At 41.3% G+C, this 14,211-nt stretch overlaps 2 protein-coding genes across 2 annotated transcripts; one reads left to right on the top strand and one right to left on the bottom strand.

Annotated features, from left to right (window-relative positions):
* Window positions 1–355: 355 nt before the first annotated feature.
* Window positions 356–5,225, bottom strand: LOC113573542 (aldo-keto reductase family 1 member D1). The gene is made up of 10 exons (XM_027003868.3): window positions 5,112–5,225; window positions 4,704–4,810; window positions 4,376–4,543; window positions 4,030–4,146; window positions 3,859–3,936; window positions 1,603–1,725; window positions 1,266–1,375; window positions 942–1,107; window positions 783–865; window positions 356–531 (listed from the first exon to the last, which is right to left on the bottom strand). Exons 2-10 carry the CDS (start codon window positions 4,794–4,796, stop codon window positions 489–491), a joined length of 981 nt encoding a protein of 326 aa, XP_026859669.1. The 5' UTR covers window positions 4,797–4,810; window positions 5,112–5,225; the 3' UTR covers window positions 356–488.
* Window positions 5,226–5,719: 494 nt separating this feature from the next.
* On the top strand, window positions 5,720–13,002 carry trim24 (tripartite motif containing 24). Its single transcript, XM_027003867.3, has 18 exons — window positions 5,720–6,005; window positions 6,219–6,337; window positions 6,957–7,104; window positions 7,255–7,387; window positions 7,489–7,605; window positions 7,709–7,823; window positions 7,912–8,058; window positions 8,153–8,267; window positions 8,413–8,804; window positions 8,966–9,100; window positions 9,209–9,329; window positions 9,483–9,540; window positions 9,682–9,817; window positions 9,901–10,139; window positions 10,600–10,732; window positions 10,903–10,977; window positions 11,202–11,357; window positions 11,483–13,002. Exons 1-18 carry the CDS (start codon window positions 5,720–5,722, stop codon window positions 12,134–12,136), a joined length of 3,279 nt encoding a protein of 1,092 aa, XP_026859668.2. The 3' UTR covers window positions 12,137–13,002.
* Window positions 13,003–14,211: the final 1,209 nt, after the last annotated feature.

The raw sequence follows: 14,211 nt of genomic DNA, 5'->3' as shown, positions 1-14,211 counted from the left end.
TGACGGGCTGAAGGCCAAATGCATAACTTCCGGAGCAAAATCGGAAATCAGTAGAAAACACTCACATGTTATTTATTTTTATCTATAGTGATAAAGCAAGTGTAATTACTGTTGCGTTGAACCACAGTCTAAGGTGTCAACCCTGGGTTAAACCATAGACCAACAAGAGGCAGTACCGCCACCTGCTGTGATGGAGCCTGAGATGAAATACAAGTAAACCCTCACACGGTCGTTTAATCCGCTTCCTTGGATGTCACTTGATGCCATTTATTTATTTGTCATTTACTTATGGCACTTATTTAAACAATAGAGAAATTTAATACAACCAGTTAAACAAGGGAAAGAGGTGCCAATGTGTGGTAAATATTATTTATTTGCACATAGTAAAATCAAATGTTATCATACTAAATACAGAACCAAATATATATCATGTTTAAATGGTGCAAAGCTGTTAATTGTTGATAATGTTTCTGTTTACATTACAATACCTAATAATAATCATGGAATGGGTATTCCGGGTGATCACTCCACCTTGAAAAATGAAACAATTATTGGTCAGTACTTTGATCTTTTTTGAACTCCTTAAATGGTCTTCAGTCACAGTCTGTACTGCAACATCTAATGTTTTCTCTAGTCAAACACACCTAAATCATGGCTTAATAATTACCTGAGGAGTTGTATTGCTTGTGGGGGCAGGGAAAACACAGGTATGTGCAGTGGGGCTCTCACCTCTACTGCAGTAAAGAACCTTTGATTTAACTGGTAAACAGCCTGTTACTTACATGAGAAGCTCCACAAATCGGATATTTTTGTTCAGACCTTCTATTGCTCTCATTTCATCATCAGTCAAAAAGAAGTCAAATATCTTTGAGAAAGAAAGGTAAAATTAGAGAATGGCTTCACAGAAAAGCTACATATCTCAGTTATGAGGGCTTTCAAACCTCAAAGTTTTCCTTGATGCGCTTAGGGCTGAAGCTTTTGGGAATGACCACCACGCCTCTCTGGACATTGAACCGCAGGGCAATTTGTGCTGTGTTCTTATTATATTTCTTGGCAATGGCCACCAGAAGCTTGTCTTCTAGCAAAGGAGGATTCTTTAAATTCACCCTTTAGAAAGGCACAGAGAGAAAGATCATTGCTATCTTATGTTCATAGGAGCAACAGTCTGTTCATAGTAGATCACAGATGGGATTTTTCAGTCTATGTTTGTGTGAAACCATTTCTATAGTTACATTGTATTTCTAGGCTAGAATAACATATTATACCAGGACGGATCTCTGGATGTTCCTAGAGGGCTGTAGCCAACAATGATGATATCATTCTGCTTACAGTATTGCATCATTTTAGGTTGAGTGAAGTATGGGTGGCATTCAATCTGTGGTGATTAGACAAAAAAAAAATTAAGAGTTTCTACAGATAATGATTCTTCATTGTGACAATACTAATCACTAGAAAGTAACAAATGAATAAGAGAAGACTTCTACATGCTGTTAATTCTACACATCACAATACTTTTAAGTATCAGTTTATATTGGAAAGTTGTTTTGTATAAGCAACATATTTCCTTACACACATTACTGTGGTGTAATTGCTGGGTGTTACCTGGTTTGTCACAGGTTTATACTTTAGACCAGGCTTGTTCAGGATCAGCTCCAGTTGTCGCTTATTGAAGTTAGACACCCCGAGAGATTTCGTCAGCCCTGCATCTATGCATGCTTCTAAGGCCTAATGACAGGAAAAGGTGCAGGACATTGTCAGGATACAATCGTCCTTAATCTTTGAAGTCACATACAAACGAGTGTGGATTCGACTGCTCTGAGTGACATGCAAACTATTTCAAACCATTTGACATTGAACCCATGGTGGTGATTTGAGGACAGTTGATGAATCAGCTTCACCTGGTTGAAAACCGATGCCTCAATAAAACATCGTTTGCAAGGGGCATGTCTTATAGTGCTCTCATATACTATTTACATTAATCACGCACTGATTTACCTATGTGCAGCGCTAGTAAGATCATAAAAGGCAAGTCATATATTCATTAAACATGGAGGACAAAAGAAAGGAAAAAAGGCTGGACAGAGGGAAAAAAAGAAAAATCAGTAAAGAGGGGCTAGAGGTGCTTGTCTCTTTATGTTTAATTTAAGTTCTGATTATTAATCAAGATGCAAGTCTGTGAAATCCAACAGACATATCCAAATTACACACTGACAGTAACCAAGCTGAATTCCTACTCCTTTAGTACAAGGATCCATGTGTACATAGAAAACACCTAATAAAAGAAATGAATATAACATAGACAATAGTAAATCAGTAAAAAAAACCCAAAAAAAACAACATTGAGTAAATGTATTAACAATTTAAATTTTAATTAAAATGCACTAATCTACTTTTATGGCCTATTAAGATATTTAGTGCACTGTAATGATCCCACAATGCACTACAATAAGTAGTGTTCGAACTATGTACCCTAGTGCGCAAGGGTACCACGTTGTTTGGACTGAAGATTTGCAGGTAGCATCTCTGAGATGGCACAATGGAGACATATTCAGAGTCCTCGTGGGTCTGTTATAAATGTAAGTAGCAGGTTAACTAAATAAAAGTTTTCAGCTTTTCAAAGTTCTTTCTGTAATCACAAAGGTTTTGTTTAAAGTGAATTATATTTGATTGTCAAATAATTTTGTGTTAAACATCTAGCTAGTTACAGAGCCAGATGATTGTTTATATTACCTCATGGACCAATGAAGACGTGGTGAAGACATGGTGCATGGGCAGTGGTAGTTCAGTGGTTAATGCACTTGACTAGTAATCAGAACCACAACCAAGTTGCCATGGTTGGACCCCTGAGCAAGGCCCTCAACCCTCAATTGCTCAAGTTGAGCTCAGTCCTAATTGTAAGTTGCTTTGGATAAAAAAGTGTCAGCTAAATGATGCAAGTGTAAATGGTGATCTTAATCTACCTGCTGGGCATGTTGTTATATTGTCAAACGTCTCACAATGGAACATGTAGTATAATGTTCAAATTGTTACTGACATGCAGTCTGCTGTCAAACAGCAATGAGTTAACATGGATAATGTAGTGTCTGAAATAATTCACAACCTTGATGAATTATTTTGTTTATAATCGTGCTCTATGTGGGGATCCAGATTTTTGCATGTAGGGGATAGTGAATAGGGCACAGTTCTGAGCACAGCTCATGTGTGATAGAGATTGATAGGTTTCTGCACGTGTCTGTTGATGATTGTTAGGTTTATGGAGGTAGGTGCTTGAGCTTGCTGAAGTAGCATGGTTTGTGAAAAGAAAGCATTAAAGTTAACCTTACTTAATTGCCATTAGTTAGAAGTATCTAGTTTTAACAATTACCTAATATTACCTAACACCTTTAATATTTAATGCAATCAATTTCCTCCAACCCTTTTCCTCAGTTTTTGTAGTGTACAGCTGTTGTTGTTGTTTTTTGGTTTTTTTACCAGTACTACTACTACCTTTTTTTCCATGCCATTATTCATATCAGTAATGATACTGACAATTTTGCTGACAGTAAATATTTTGTGTGCTTGTTTCACAATCATATTTGGTCATATGAAATTTTAGCAAATAAAGGCCAATGAGTATTTTTTTCTCCCTGAGGAAAATACATTTTAAAAACTCCACTAAATTTCAAAGGTCACTGTAACCTTTGAAGTCGGTAAAGTAAAGTAATCTATATGGTTTAGTCTTCAATCTGATAAATGAAAAAGGTTTTGTAATTTGTAGAACTTTGTTTTTATCCTATTAAAGCACCTGGCAAAGTGTTATGATTATTAAATATTTATTGAATTAAAATGGAAAGTTATCTAATTAAGACATATGCTTACCTCCCATGTAGCACAAAGGTCTGTCTCATGGTAAACAATCTTTCCATTCTCATCTTTGGGATAGAAGGTATCTCCTGGCTAGGAGAATTGGATAAAAATATAGCCATCTAATTATCAGTTCCTAAATTTTTATTTGCATTATAAGAATTTGTGATCAGGACATTGTAAGACCTTGAAAGCCATGGGCAATTCGATGATGTAGAGGTCCACATATTCCAGCTGCAGAGTTTTGAGAGTTCGCTCTAGTGCTGGTCTTACAAGCTCTGGAGGGTGAAAAGTGTTCCATAGCTGCCACAAAAAACAACAACAACAAAAAAAACCAAACCAGACTTGCAACTAGCAGTTGGATTGTAGCTGGGTTGTAAGGTACTGAATGGAATTCAGTAATAATAACCTTCAACAGTGAGCAAAGCTTTATAGGCATTCCAGCATAGAATGAGAATTAACCTGCAACTTTTGATGACTTCTATTTAGTAGTAATTCCCCAACCGATGATCATTTTGCAGAAGAAGGTTACCTTTCCGCAGTAGAAAATGTCCTCTCTCTTCACAGTTCCATCAGCAATTTTCTCTCGTATAGCTTGACCCACCTCATGCTCATTGAAATATACTAATGCTCCATCAATATGCCTATATCCAATCTCAATGGCCAACTTGACCGATTCATATGCAGTTCCCTTAGGAGTCTATTAAAAACAGTCAAAATGGTTAACTGTGTGTAAAAGCAAAAAGAGAGAACTCTGTGAATGATCTATAGTAAATCACTAATCACTGCGGAAATAACAGAAACATTCGCAACATCAGTGAAAAAAATATTATTGTAGAATAATTTATATGCCTTCTTACTGTTCGAGGGTCTCCATAGGTTCCTATACCCATGAGTGGAATTTTGAACCCACTACTCATGGTGACAGAGTGATTTGTAGCCGTCAAATCCATGTTTCCTTTAGCACCTGTGACAACAACTACACTGGCTACCAGTTCATACAAGAAGTACCAACTGTCAGGGCAAACCTGTTCTGCAAGTAAAACATTATTCACAGAATGTATAGCTGCAAAAGTTAATTAGTAATGGAAGCATGGTTGTTGACCCCAACATATAACTTTTATAGGGTGCCTGCAGAAATTCAAAGCCCAGTATAACCTATTTGTTTTTCATATTTCACATTAAAATATCTGCAATATATTCATGAAAATACTGAACTTTTACTGAATTATTATATAAACTCACTGTCCAGTTACTAGTTTACTTACGAGGTGGGACTAGACTTCAGTGAGTTCTGCCAAGAAAAAAAAAAAAACGCGTGTAACTACGAAGAGCGAAGTTCGACCTCTAACGCTTTCCGTAGCTGTGCGAGTGAGGCCTCGCACCATCTGTTGGTTAGCAAGCAGCGATAAACAACTTCTCTTTGTTAGCCACATTTCTAGATATGCTTTATTGATGGTAGCATTCTAAAGATGGATTGCGAATAATCTATACCTTTACTATATAAAGTCAACTTCTTCATAACCTTTTCTGTCGGATCTCTGACGCTAATCTGTAATTAAATCAGCGTGTAGCTAGCTAGCTGGTCGTTAGGAGCTAGCTAGCTGGCTGGCTAACGTTGCTAATGTGGACGCGCTTCTGTAGTTGAAGCAGTAGCGTTTAATGTGGACGCGCTTCTGTAAAGCAGTAACGTTTAATATGTGCAGATTTGTTTGCAGGATCCCTTTCTAACGTTCCCGATCAAGTCCCATGATGTTTTCAACATGCCATTGTTGAAATCGACTCGACTCCGAACATCCCGCTTTCTTATGCGTTATTGTCAGTAGATGCTGTAGCTTAGTCGGCTAGCTTTGGTCGTACGTCGTATTTTGAAAATATGGAGGAAAGTGGCGAAAAAATAGATTCGGAAGACATAGTGATTATTGTGGAAAACGAGGCGGAAAGTAAGCCTATTCAAGAGGCGAACGCGAAGGAGGAGAGCAGCCAGAGTTTGCTGGACATCTGCCCCCTCTGTAAACTGAGCTTCCACAGCAGGGAACCCAAACTTCTACCCTGTCTCCACTCCTTCTGCAAAAGATGTCTCCCTTCACCATCGAGGAACTTGTTATTTGCCGATCAGGGGACCAACCACCAGATGCCAATTGAGAGCCAAGCCAAACCACGTGTGTTGATGGGTTATCATCTATTCTACACTTGTCATTTCTGTTTCTCCGTGTTTGCGGCCTGTGGAATGCTATCGTGAGCGGATTAATATAGATTATTAGTTTTCCCATCTGGCATTTTAGATAACTTCAGTTAATCATAATGATGATTTAAAAGAAAATCTTTTGCAATTGATGCCTAACTTCTGCTTTTTTAATATCTTCATTTGACAGTGAACATAATCCGATGCCCAGTGTGTTATCAGGACTGCAGGGAAGTTGAAGTCTTGGATAACTTCTTTGCCAAGGACACTATGGAAGTGCCAAGCAGCACAGTGGAGAAGACCAGTCAGGTGCAAAAATATGCTCAGAGATATCAAAGTGCTCTTTGTTAATGTATTTAATTAGTCACTAATAACTTAATAGTCTTGATGAACAAGCCAAAGGACCAACATATAAAGTAAGCTTGGAGACTAGTTGTGAAGAATAACAGGCCCTGTTAATGTCCACCTCATATTTAGCAACTATTAAGTTTTATGTGGGGCTTAATGGGTGTGGAAGTAATGTTCGCCATGGGCTAAAACTGCAGTGGATGAGCCATTTAGCTTTTTGTTACCAAAACAAGCGTGACTTGAGAAACAAGAAAATCAGTGGGAAAGTTAAGATCACTTGCAGTAAACAAGCAGATGTGATATGATTGATTACAAACAAAAACATCCAAATGGAGCATGTGGACATATTATGGTTTAAGGAAAGTAGGCATGTAACCCCCACATGTAACTTGACTCAACAGCCCAATGCAGGAAGCTGACATTGCATTGAAAACTGCACTCATACTAAATACAAAATTTTGCTCTACAGGACGATGAAGTTACCTCTGGCCCCTTGAGTGAATAGAGCTGGTTCAGTCTGTCTAAGCTCGTTTTCTTGCTTCTCTTGCTGTTATTACACTGGTCCTTCTTTTGCCTTCAGCTCTGCATGAGCTGTGATGACAACACGGAGGCAACTGGCTTCTGCGTGGAGTGTGTGGAGTTTCTGTGCGTCACTTGTATTGAGGCTCACCAGCGTGTGAAGTTCACAAGGGACCATACGATCAGGCAGATGGAGGAGATGTCTTCAGGTGTTCATGCCTAAACAGTTTTTGTTTATGGTATAATATAAAAAGAGTAAAAGAACTGGACCATATAGTTTACATCAGTCCTTCATGTCTTTGCTGATTTTTCTTTGGATCCCACTTTCAGTAAAAACACTAAGATAATTTTGATTACAGAGGCAATGGGTGCTTCCACACAGAAGCCCGTTTTCTGTGAGGTCCACAAACAAGAGCCTTTGAAGCTGTTTTGTGAAACGTGTGACCGCCTCACCTGCAGAGACTGCCAGCTCCTCAAACACAAGGACCACAAGTAAACCGCTTAATCTAAACCCACCCCTCTTGGAACTCTTCTTGCATCTTTGCTGTGTGCTTTGGTTTAACTTGTGCTGGGGGACCTGCTTCATTTTGCAGTTACCAGTTTCTGGAGGATGCATACAGGAACCACAGGGAACACCTGGTGAAGATGACGGGCCAGCTTCAAGAAAAAAGAAAGGCCATTGGGGAGGTGTCTGACACAATAAACAGCGGGTAACATGCCTTCTTGGAGTGCAGCTTTGCACGTTGACAGAATGGGTGCCTGTCAGTCACATGAAGCGGTCATGCCTAATGTTTATATCCCTCCTTTCTACAGTCTTCATCAAGTGGATGAAAACCGCAAGGCTGTCGCCAATGAGATTAAAAAGGCCATATGCAATCTGATAATGGAAATTAACAGAAAAGGGAAGATCTTGATCAATCAGCTGGAGGTAGTGGCTAAATGTTTCAGTTAATAAGCACATTAATAGGCACAAACAGTAGGACTGTAGCAGTGTGTGGGTAATTATGTCTGTTTAGGCACTGACAAAGGACCATGAAATGGTTCTGAAGAAGCAGCAAGAGGACATCTCCTCCCTCACCAAACACCTTGATCATGTGATCACCTTCACAAAGTGGGCGACCGCCAGTAACAGTGGCACAGCACTCCTGTACTGTAAACGACTGGTAAGTTAACGGCTCGGTCAGGAGTTGGCGCTTGTTGTTGATTTTGCTTCTGGCAAAATTCTGATTTTGCTTATGCTTCTTGCTCCATTCTCAGATCATGTATCAAATCCAATACCTCCTGCGGGCAAAGTGCAACACCTCCTATGTTCCTCAGAGTTCAGTTCGCTTCCAGTGTCGATCTGCCTTTTGGGCCTCAAATGTTGACCTTGGTAAGACTGTGGAATCAATGAGCTTATTAAGCTTGCCAAGAAGTGGTGGATATGAGGAGGGTAGTTGGTATAATCTTAGAAATACAGGATGGTTTAACTCATTTATTTTATGCATGTATTTATTTGAACTTTTTCCTTTTCTCAGGTTCTCTACTGGTAGAGAAGGCCCCTCTGCGCCAGCCCAGCGGGCCACAACCATTCCCTTTTCAGCAAATGAATGCCGGTCCCAGACCGGATGGGCCCACGGGGCCCTTCCCAGGGTCCCAGGCTCAGCAGCACCAGAGACAGAGCACTCTGGCCCAGCTGCAGATGCAGGTGGAAAAGCTTGCCCAGCACCCCAACCGCCATCTCTCACCCAATCATTGGTCGTGGGGCATGCGGCCTCCCGGGCAGCCGATGCCTAGCCGGCCTATGCAGGGAGGCTCCCCTTCCCAGACTCTTTCCAGCATGCCTCAGCAAGCGTGGAGGTACAGTGCCCCACACCTCAATACGGGGAGTCCGCCGACTTTGCTCCAGAACTCAAGCCTCCCACAACAGGTAAGGAAGCAGAGTGGTTCTGTTGCTCTTTCTGATTTTTGATTCAGCGAGGTAATGCTTGTTTGTGAAGGATGCATGCCTGCAGGAAAAAGCCTTCTGTTTTGTTTTGGTATTTAGTCAATTGGGGAAGGTTTTTAAACTCTTATTTTCTTTTGCCTCAGACTTTGAGAGGTCTCATCAACAATTCAAGCTTCCCTCCCAAACCCATGGATGTGCTGCAGGGTAGTCCCCGCTATTCCCAGAATGCACCTCTTCCAGGTGCTGGCCCCATCCCCTCTCAACCTCCTCTCCTTCAGGTAGGAAGCCCATGCATTCTAGCCCTATAAAACCTGTGTCAGATGTGTTTGTTGTTGATAATCTTGCACTCACATCCCACTTACTCTTGGGTGTGTGTGTGTTTGCAGCGAAACATGATGGAAGCTGCATATCTCAGCAGGAGGAGTGAGCCCAGTAGCTCCTTGTCTTTATCTGCCCCTAGACCCAGTTATCCAACCAACCTGCCCTCAGCAGCCACCGACAGAGTTGGTGTGTGTTTACCAGAGGCTGGTCAATTTTGTCAGCCACAAAGATACTTAGAAAATGGAATGTTGTTTGTGTTTGTGTATATTGGCATATTGTTAACTTCCATATGATAGTATGTCATGAAAATAAAATATTCTTCTTCTGGTGTGTCCTTAGTGCCAGGAAGTCAGATTTCTCCAATGTCTGTTGCTCCTTCAACTGATGCTAGGGCTGGGTAAATGTGCTCTTGAACTTTCTAATGCTTTTCAGACTTTGCTCAATTGTCACTTTGCACTTATGTCTGTTCCAATTGTCTGTGTGTGTGTGTGTGTGTCTGTGTGTGCGCGTGCGTGTGCACTGTCCTTCCTCTTTTAAGTGTTGGTGCCTGGAAGCGGTCCGAGCCTCCACCAAGTGCACCATCAAGCCTCCCTACCAAGAGAAGACGGAAGTCATCTCCGGGCCCCGTCATCGTCATCAAAGACGAGCCGGAGGATGACGACGACGTTCATTTTGTAAGCATTCCCGCTGTGTGACATGCCTCAGGGGTCAGACTTTCTGTCCGCCTGACCCCAATTGTTTTGTGTTGGTTCCTCAGGTCCGGACAACCACGAAGGCCAGCCTTCCGGACAGCACCGGTGTGCAGTCTCAGACCCCGCAACAGGAGTCTCCTCCGGCAGAGGAGCAGCAGACGGAGAGGACCCCCGAACCCGAGGAGGACCCTAATGAGGACTGGTGCGCCGTGTGCCAGAATGGAGGAGAACTGCTCTGTTGCGACAAATGTCCCAAAGTCTTCCATCTTAGCTGTCATATTCCCATTCTCACTGCATCTCCAAGGTATGGTGGTGTGGGCTTTTTTTGTTTTTGTTTTTTGTTTTTTTAAATACTGCCAGTATGTTGAAAAACAATCCAGTACCACATATTTGGGCTTTGGCTTTGCAGTTGTAGATTAATTGTTATCATAATTAGGAATGACTTATACAAATTTCTTTTTATCTTTAATAAAACTTAAAACTATCTTTATGCAACTTGCACACCTCCTTAAACATCTAGAAGCTCACAACAACAGAACTCAAAAGTTTCAGTAAGTAAAATGTGAAAAATGGAAATATATCTAACAGAAATTTTTGATTATGTAATATCAGATAGCATAAGAACCCTGATGAGGGTTTAAGTTTAGGACTGTACTTAACCTGAACCTATATGTGAGAAATAGCTGTAAACTATTCATACTGTAGAGTGTCTTGTTACAGTTGATTACCAGCCTGTGATCCTTTGGTGTGTGTGTTGACTGTAGTGGTGAGTGGTACTGTTCATTCTGCCGCGACCTTGACTCGCCTGAAATGGAGTATGACGTGGATGGTGGAGGTGACTCAAAAGATGTGAAGCAGGACCCGGATTCAGACACATTCACGCCCGTGGACAGACGCGTATGACCCAGAATTTTTACCACCCCCAATTAAAATTTTATTAACCTTTTTTTTTTTTTTTTTTTTACTAATACTGAATGCAACTTGTGTTCGGATTAATTAAGTGTAACTATAATACACTGGTCTCAATACTCTTTGCTTCATGAACTTTGTATGTTCTTATCAAACAGAAATGTGAGAGACTGTTGCTTCGCATCTACTGCAATGAACTCAGCACTGATTTCCAGGATCCGGTGACACCATCGGTATGCCGATCCACTTCCTTAAGATCCCCAGTAATCTTAGTTACCACTTTAAAATCATATATCAGAATCTTGTTTGGTGGTCCATGTATATTCTCTGGCAGCCACATCCAGACCTGGATGACTTACTAAAAATTCTATATCTGTAAATGTTAGGACAAGCTTGTAATTCTGTGAAAATGTTCAGAAAGATTTTTTCAGTAATTTGGAATGTTACTCATTTCTAGTCCATGCCAGAATACAACGAGATTATAAAAACCCCAATGGACCTGTCTAAGGTGAGGAGCAAGCTAGAGGATAAGCAGAGCCCTGGTTACAAGAGCACCGACTGCTTCGTCGCAGACATGAGGCTTATATTCAAAAACTGCGCTACTTTCCACAAGGTATGATGACTGAAATTTTCTCCTGACTGTAACTGAAATATGTTTCTTGGTTGGGTTTGGTAACTATACGTTTAAGGTAAACTGGAACTTGAAGTATGTGCATGTGCTTGCGGGTATTGTTTCAGGAGGACACGGAGATGTCGAGCGTAGGAGCTAACCTGGAGAATTATTTTGAAGAGCAGTTGCGGCTGCTGTATCCAGACCGAACCTTCCCCGACGTGAAGGAGGAGGGGGCTGCTCCAGAGCCACAAGCTCCAGAGCTGCAAGCTCCAGAACCGCAAGCTCAAGATTCCCAAGCTCCAGAACCGCAAGCTCAAGATTCCCAAGCCCCAGAACCGCAAGCTCAAGATTCCCAAGCCCCAGAGCCGCAAGCTCCAGAACCCCAAGCTCCAGAACCCCAAGCTCCAGAACCCCAAGCTGCAGAGCCGCAAGCTCCAGAACCCCAAGCTGCAGAGCCGCAAGCTCCAGAACCCCAAGCTGCAGAGCCGCAAGCTCCAGAACCCCAAGCTGCAGAGCCGCAAGCTCCAGAACCCCAAGCTGCAGAACCTCAATCTCCAGAACCGCAAGCTGCAGAACAGTCTCAGTCACCAAAGGGAACCTCCCCGGATCCCCTTGCAACAGAGGAGACTGGGGAATCCCCCATCAAAAGTCTTCCCGAGGGAGAGCTCCAGTCTGAAGACCCTGCTGAAAATACAGAGAGCTCTGAGAATCCAGAGGCAAGTGGTAGTCCTATAGATGCATCCCAGGAGCTCGATGGCAGGAGCGATCAGGATGGTTGATCTGTCTACTTGGGAAAGCTCTGCCCTTTTCTGAGTAGAGAGAATCTCTCTCTCTCTCTCTCTGTCTCTCTCTCTCTCTCTCTTCCTCTCTCTTCCCCCCCGGAGCATGAAATTACAACTACTTTTGGAGAATACAGTGTATTAGTTCTGCAATAATAATATTGTATACACAATTTGAAAAGAGCAATACAGCTCCTTAGGTTATGTAAAAAAGGCACAATAAATGCTAATGTATAAAAACCAGTAGTATGAATTACATTGTATGTTAATGACAACTACAAGAGAAAATGGGGTGGGTGATGGAAGGAACTGCATTAGTTAAACTACGATACAAACTATACACCTTCCTACAATATGTATGCTTACAATATGATGTTCCAACTCCAAAAAATTAAACATTAGTATGGTTTTAGATGTATTTATTTGTGTAGTATTAGAGATATTTATTTGTCCTCTTGATTTTGATCTGGTGCTCTGGCGAAGAGCACACTTACAAATAAATTCCATGAGCGGTGGAGTTTTGTATAATGTTATTTTAATCCAAAAGATGTATGTGTTTAGGGGGTGGGGCAGACGTAGTGGGACTCTTAGGTACAAAAGCATTAACCCTTGTTCTTAGTCACTTAAACTTTGGGCTGTTTATCTGGAGCCACTCGAAGCCCAGTTGTAGGCTGCATACTAGTTTCAGAAGCAGCATCATTTACCTGTGTTGTTCGTTGTGCAGTCTGTGACACACTGGTGCCCCCTGGAGGCCAGTGTGGCAGCCTGCGAGTGCAATCCCGACATACACTCAGGTTACTCGAGTTAAACAGAATTTCATTGGAATCAGTTCTCAGATGTGAATAAATTTCAGTTTTTCTGCTTCACTGCGAGTGTTTTCAATGTGTGTATCCTTGTATCTATGTCTGAAACCGAGCTAAGCCAGAACCTGAAATTTGTGCTCCAGGACAAAGATAGGAGCCCTGGCTGTAAGCTATCAGGTGTCCTTCATTTCTGGAACATGGTTCCTGTAAAAGTATTCCCTACTGTGAATGTGAGAAAGAGGAGCCATCCTTCTTTAATGCAGTTTTGAAGCTATATTACCAACACAAGATGATGTATGCCAAACTACAAATATAAATGCCCATATAAAAAGCAGCATCAAAATTGTTTCTGCCTATAGAGCTTTTAATGAAAACTTGTAATGCAATGTTAATTCAAAGATTAAGTCATAATTGACTTCAGTGCATCAGCCATTGTGTTCCTCATTCAGTTACCCTACTGTTAATCAGGGAATACTATCATAGCTGGTGCAAGACAGTCAAGTACGGCTTGATCATTTTACAAAAACTGGCATCTTACAAAGTTTATAGTCTATAAACCTTGGAAAAAAAGGGCAGTATATTATGCATTTTTCCATTACAATTTAATCATTTTCACTTGTTTTCACTGTTAACACTGAAGTCACTTTTAATGGGTAATGTTCATTAATAATTTTGAATATTAAGTAACTTTTCTTGTCTCAAGTAATTTTGACAACACTCCCAAATATCAAATGAGCTACGTTGCGACGTAGGCAAATTTTGATAACTTTGGCAATCAATGTTGGCCTATTGGTAAATATTTCTCTTTACAGCCGTCAAAATGCTTAACTGATCTTACATTCACCTGGTCATTAAACATTTTAAGGACTGAACTGACTGTTCCTCAGAAAGAATGATCAATGAGAAGTCTTAAAACAGTTAATTTGATCACTGCATTTGGAGTTTCTGTTGCCTCGAGCACAGTCTGGAAAGAACGATCAAAAAAGGGCTGCGCTCGCGCCAGATAAGCGCTGATGTGATAGCCGGCGGTCGCTCCTCTAGTTTCGGGGATGCCGATAAACACCATTTCTCATTTCCCAACACCATTTCTCCATCAGTTCTCATTTGTGCCCGCGAAAGCCAGAAGGGCCGCCACATTCTTTCCCGTCCCCGAGAGCGGAGAGGAAGCAATCCTCCGGAGAATCCAAAAAAGAGGGAAAGAGACGAGACGATGGCTCCCCAGTGGATTGCGATGTTCTGCACTTTGTGTGGAGTTATAATCGGACAAGGTAC

Source organism: Electrophorus electricus, chromosome 11 (assembly GCF_041902795.1).
Source record: "Electrophorus electricus isolate QZ-2024a chromosome 11, ASM4190279v1, whole genome shotgun sequence".
NCBI classification, from domain to species: domain Eukaryota; kingdom Metazoa; phylum Chordata; class Actinopteri; order Gymnotiformes; family Gymnotidae; genus Electrophorus; species Electrophorus electricus.
The sequence above is the reverse complement of the archived record's forward strand: the minus strand, read 5'-3'. Positions and strand labels throughout refer to the sequence as shown.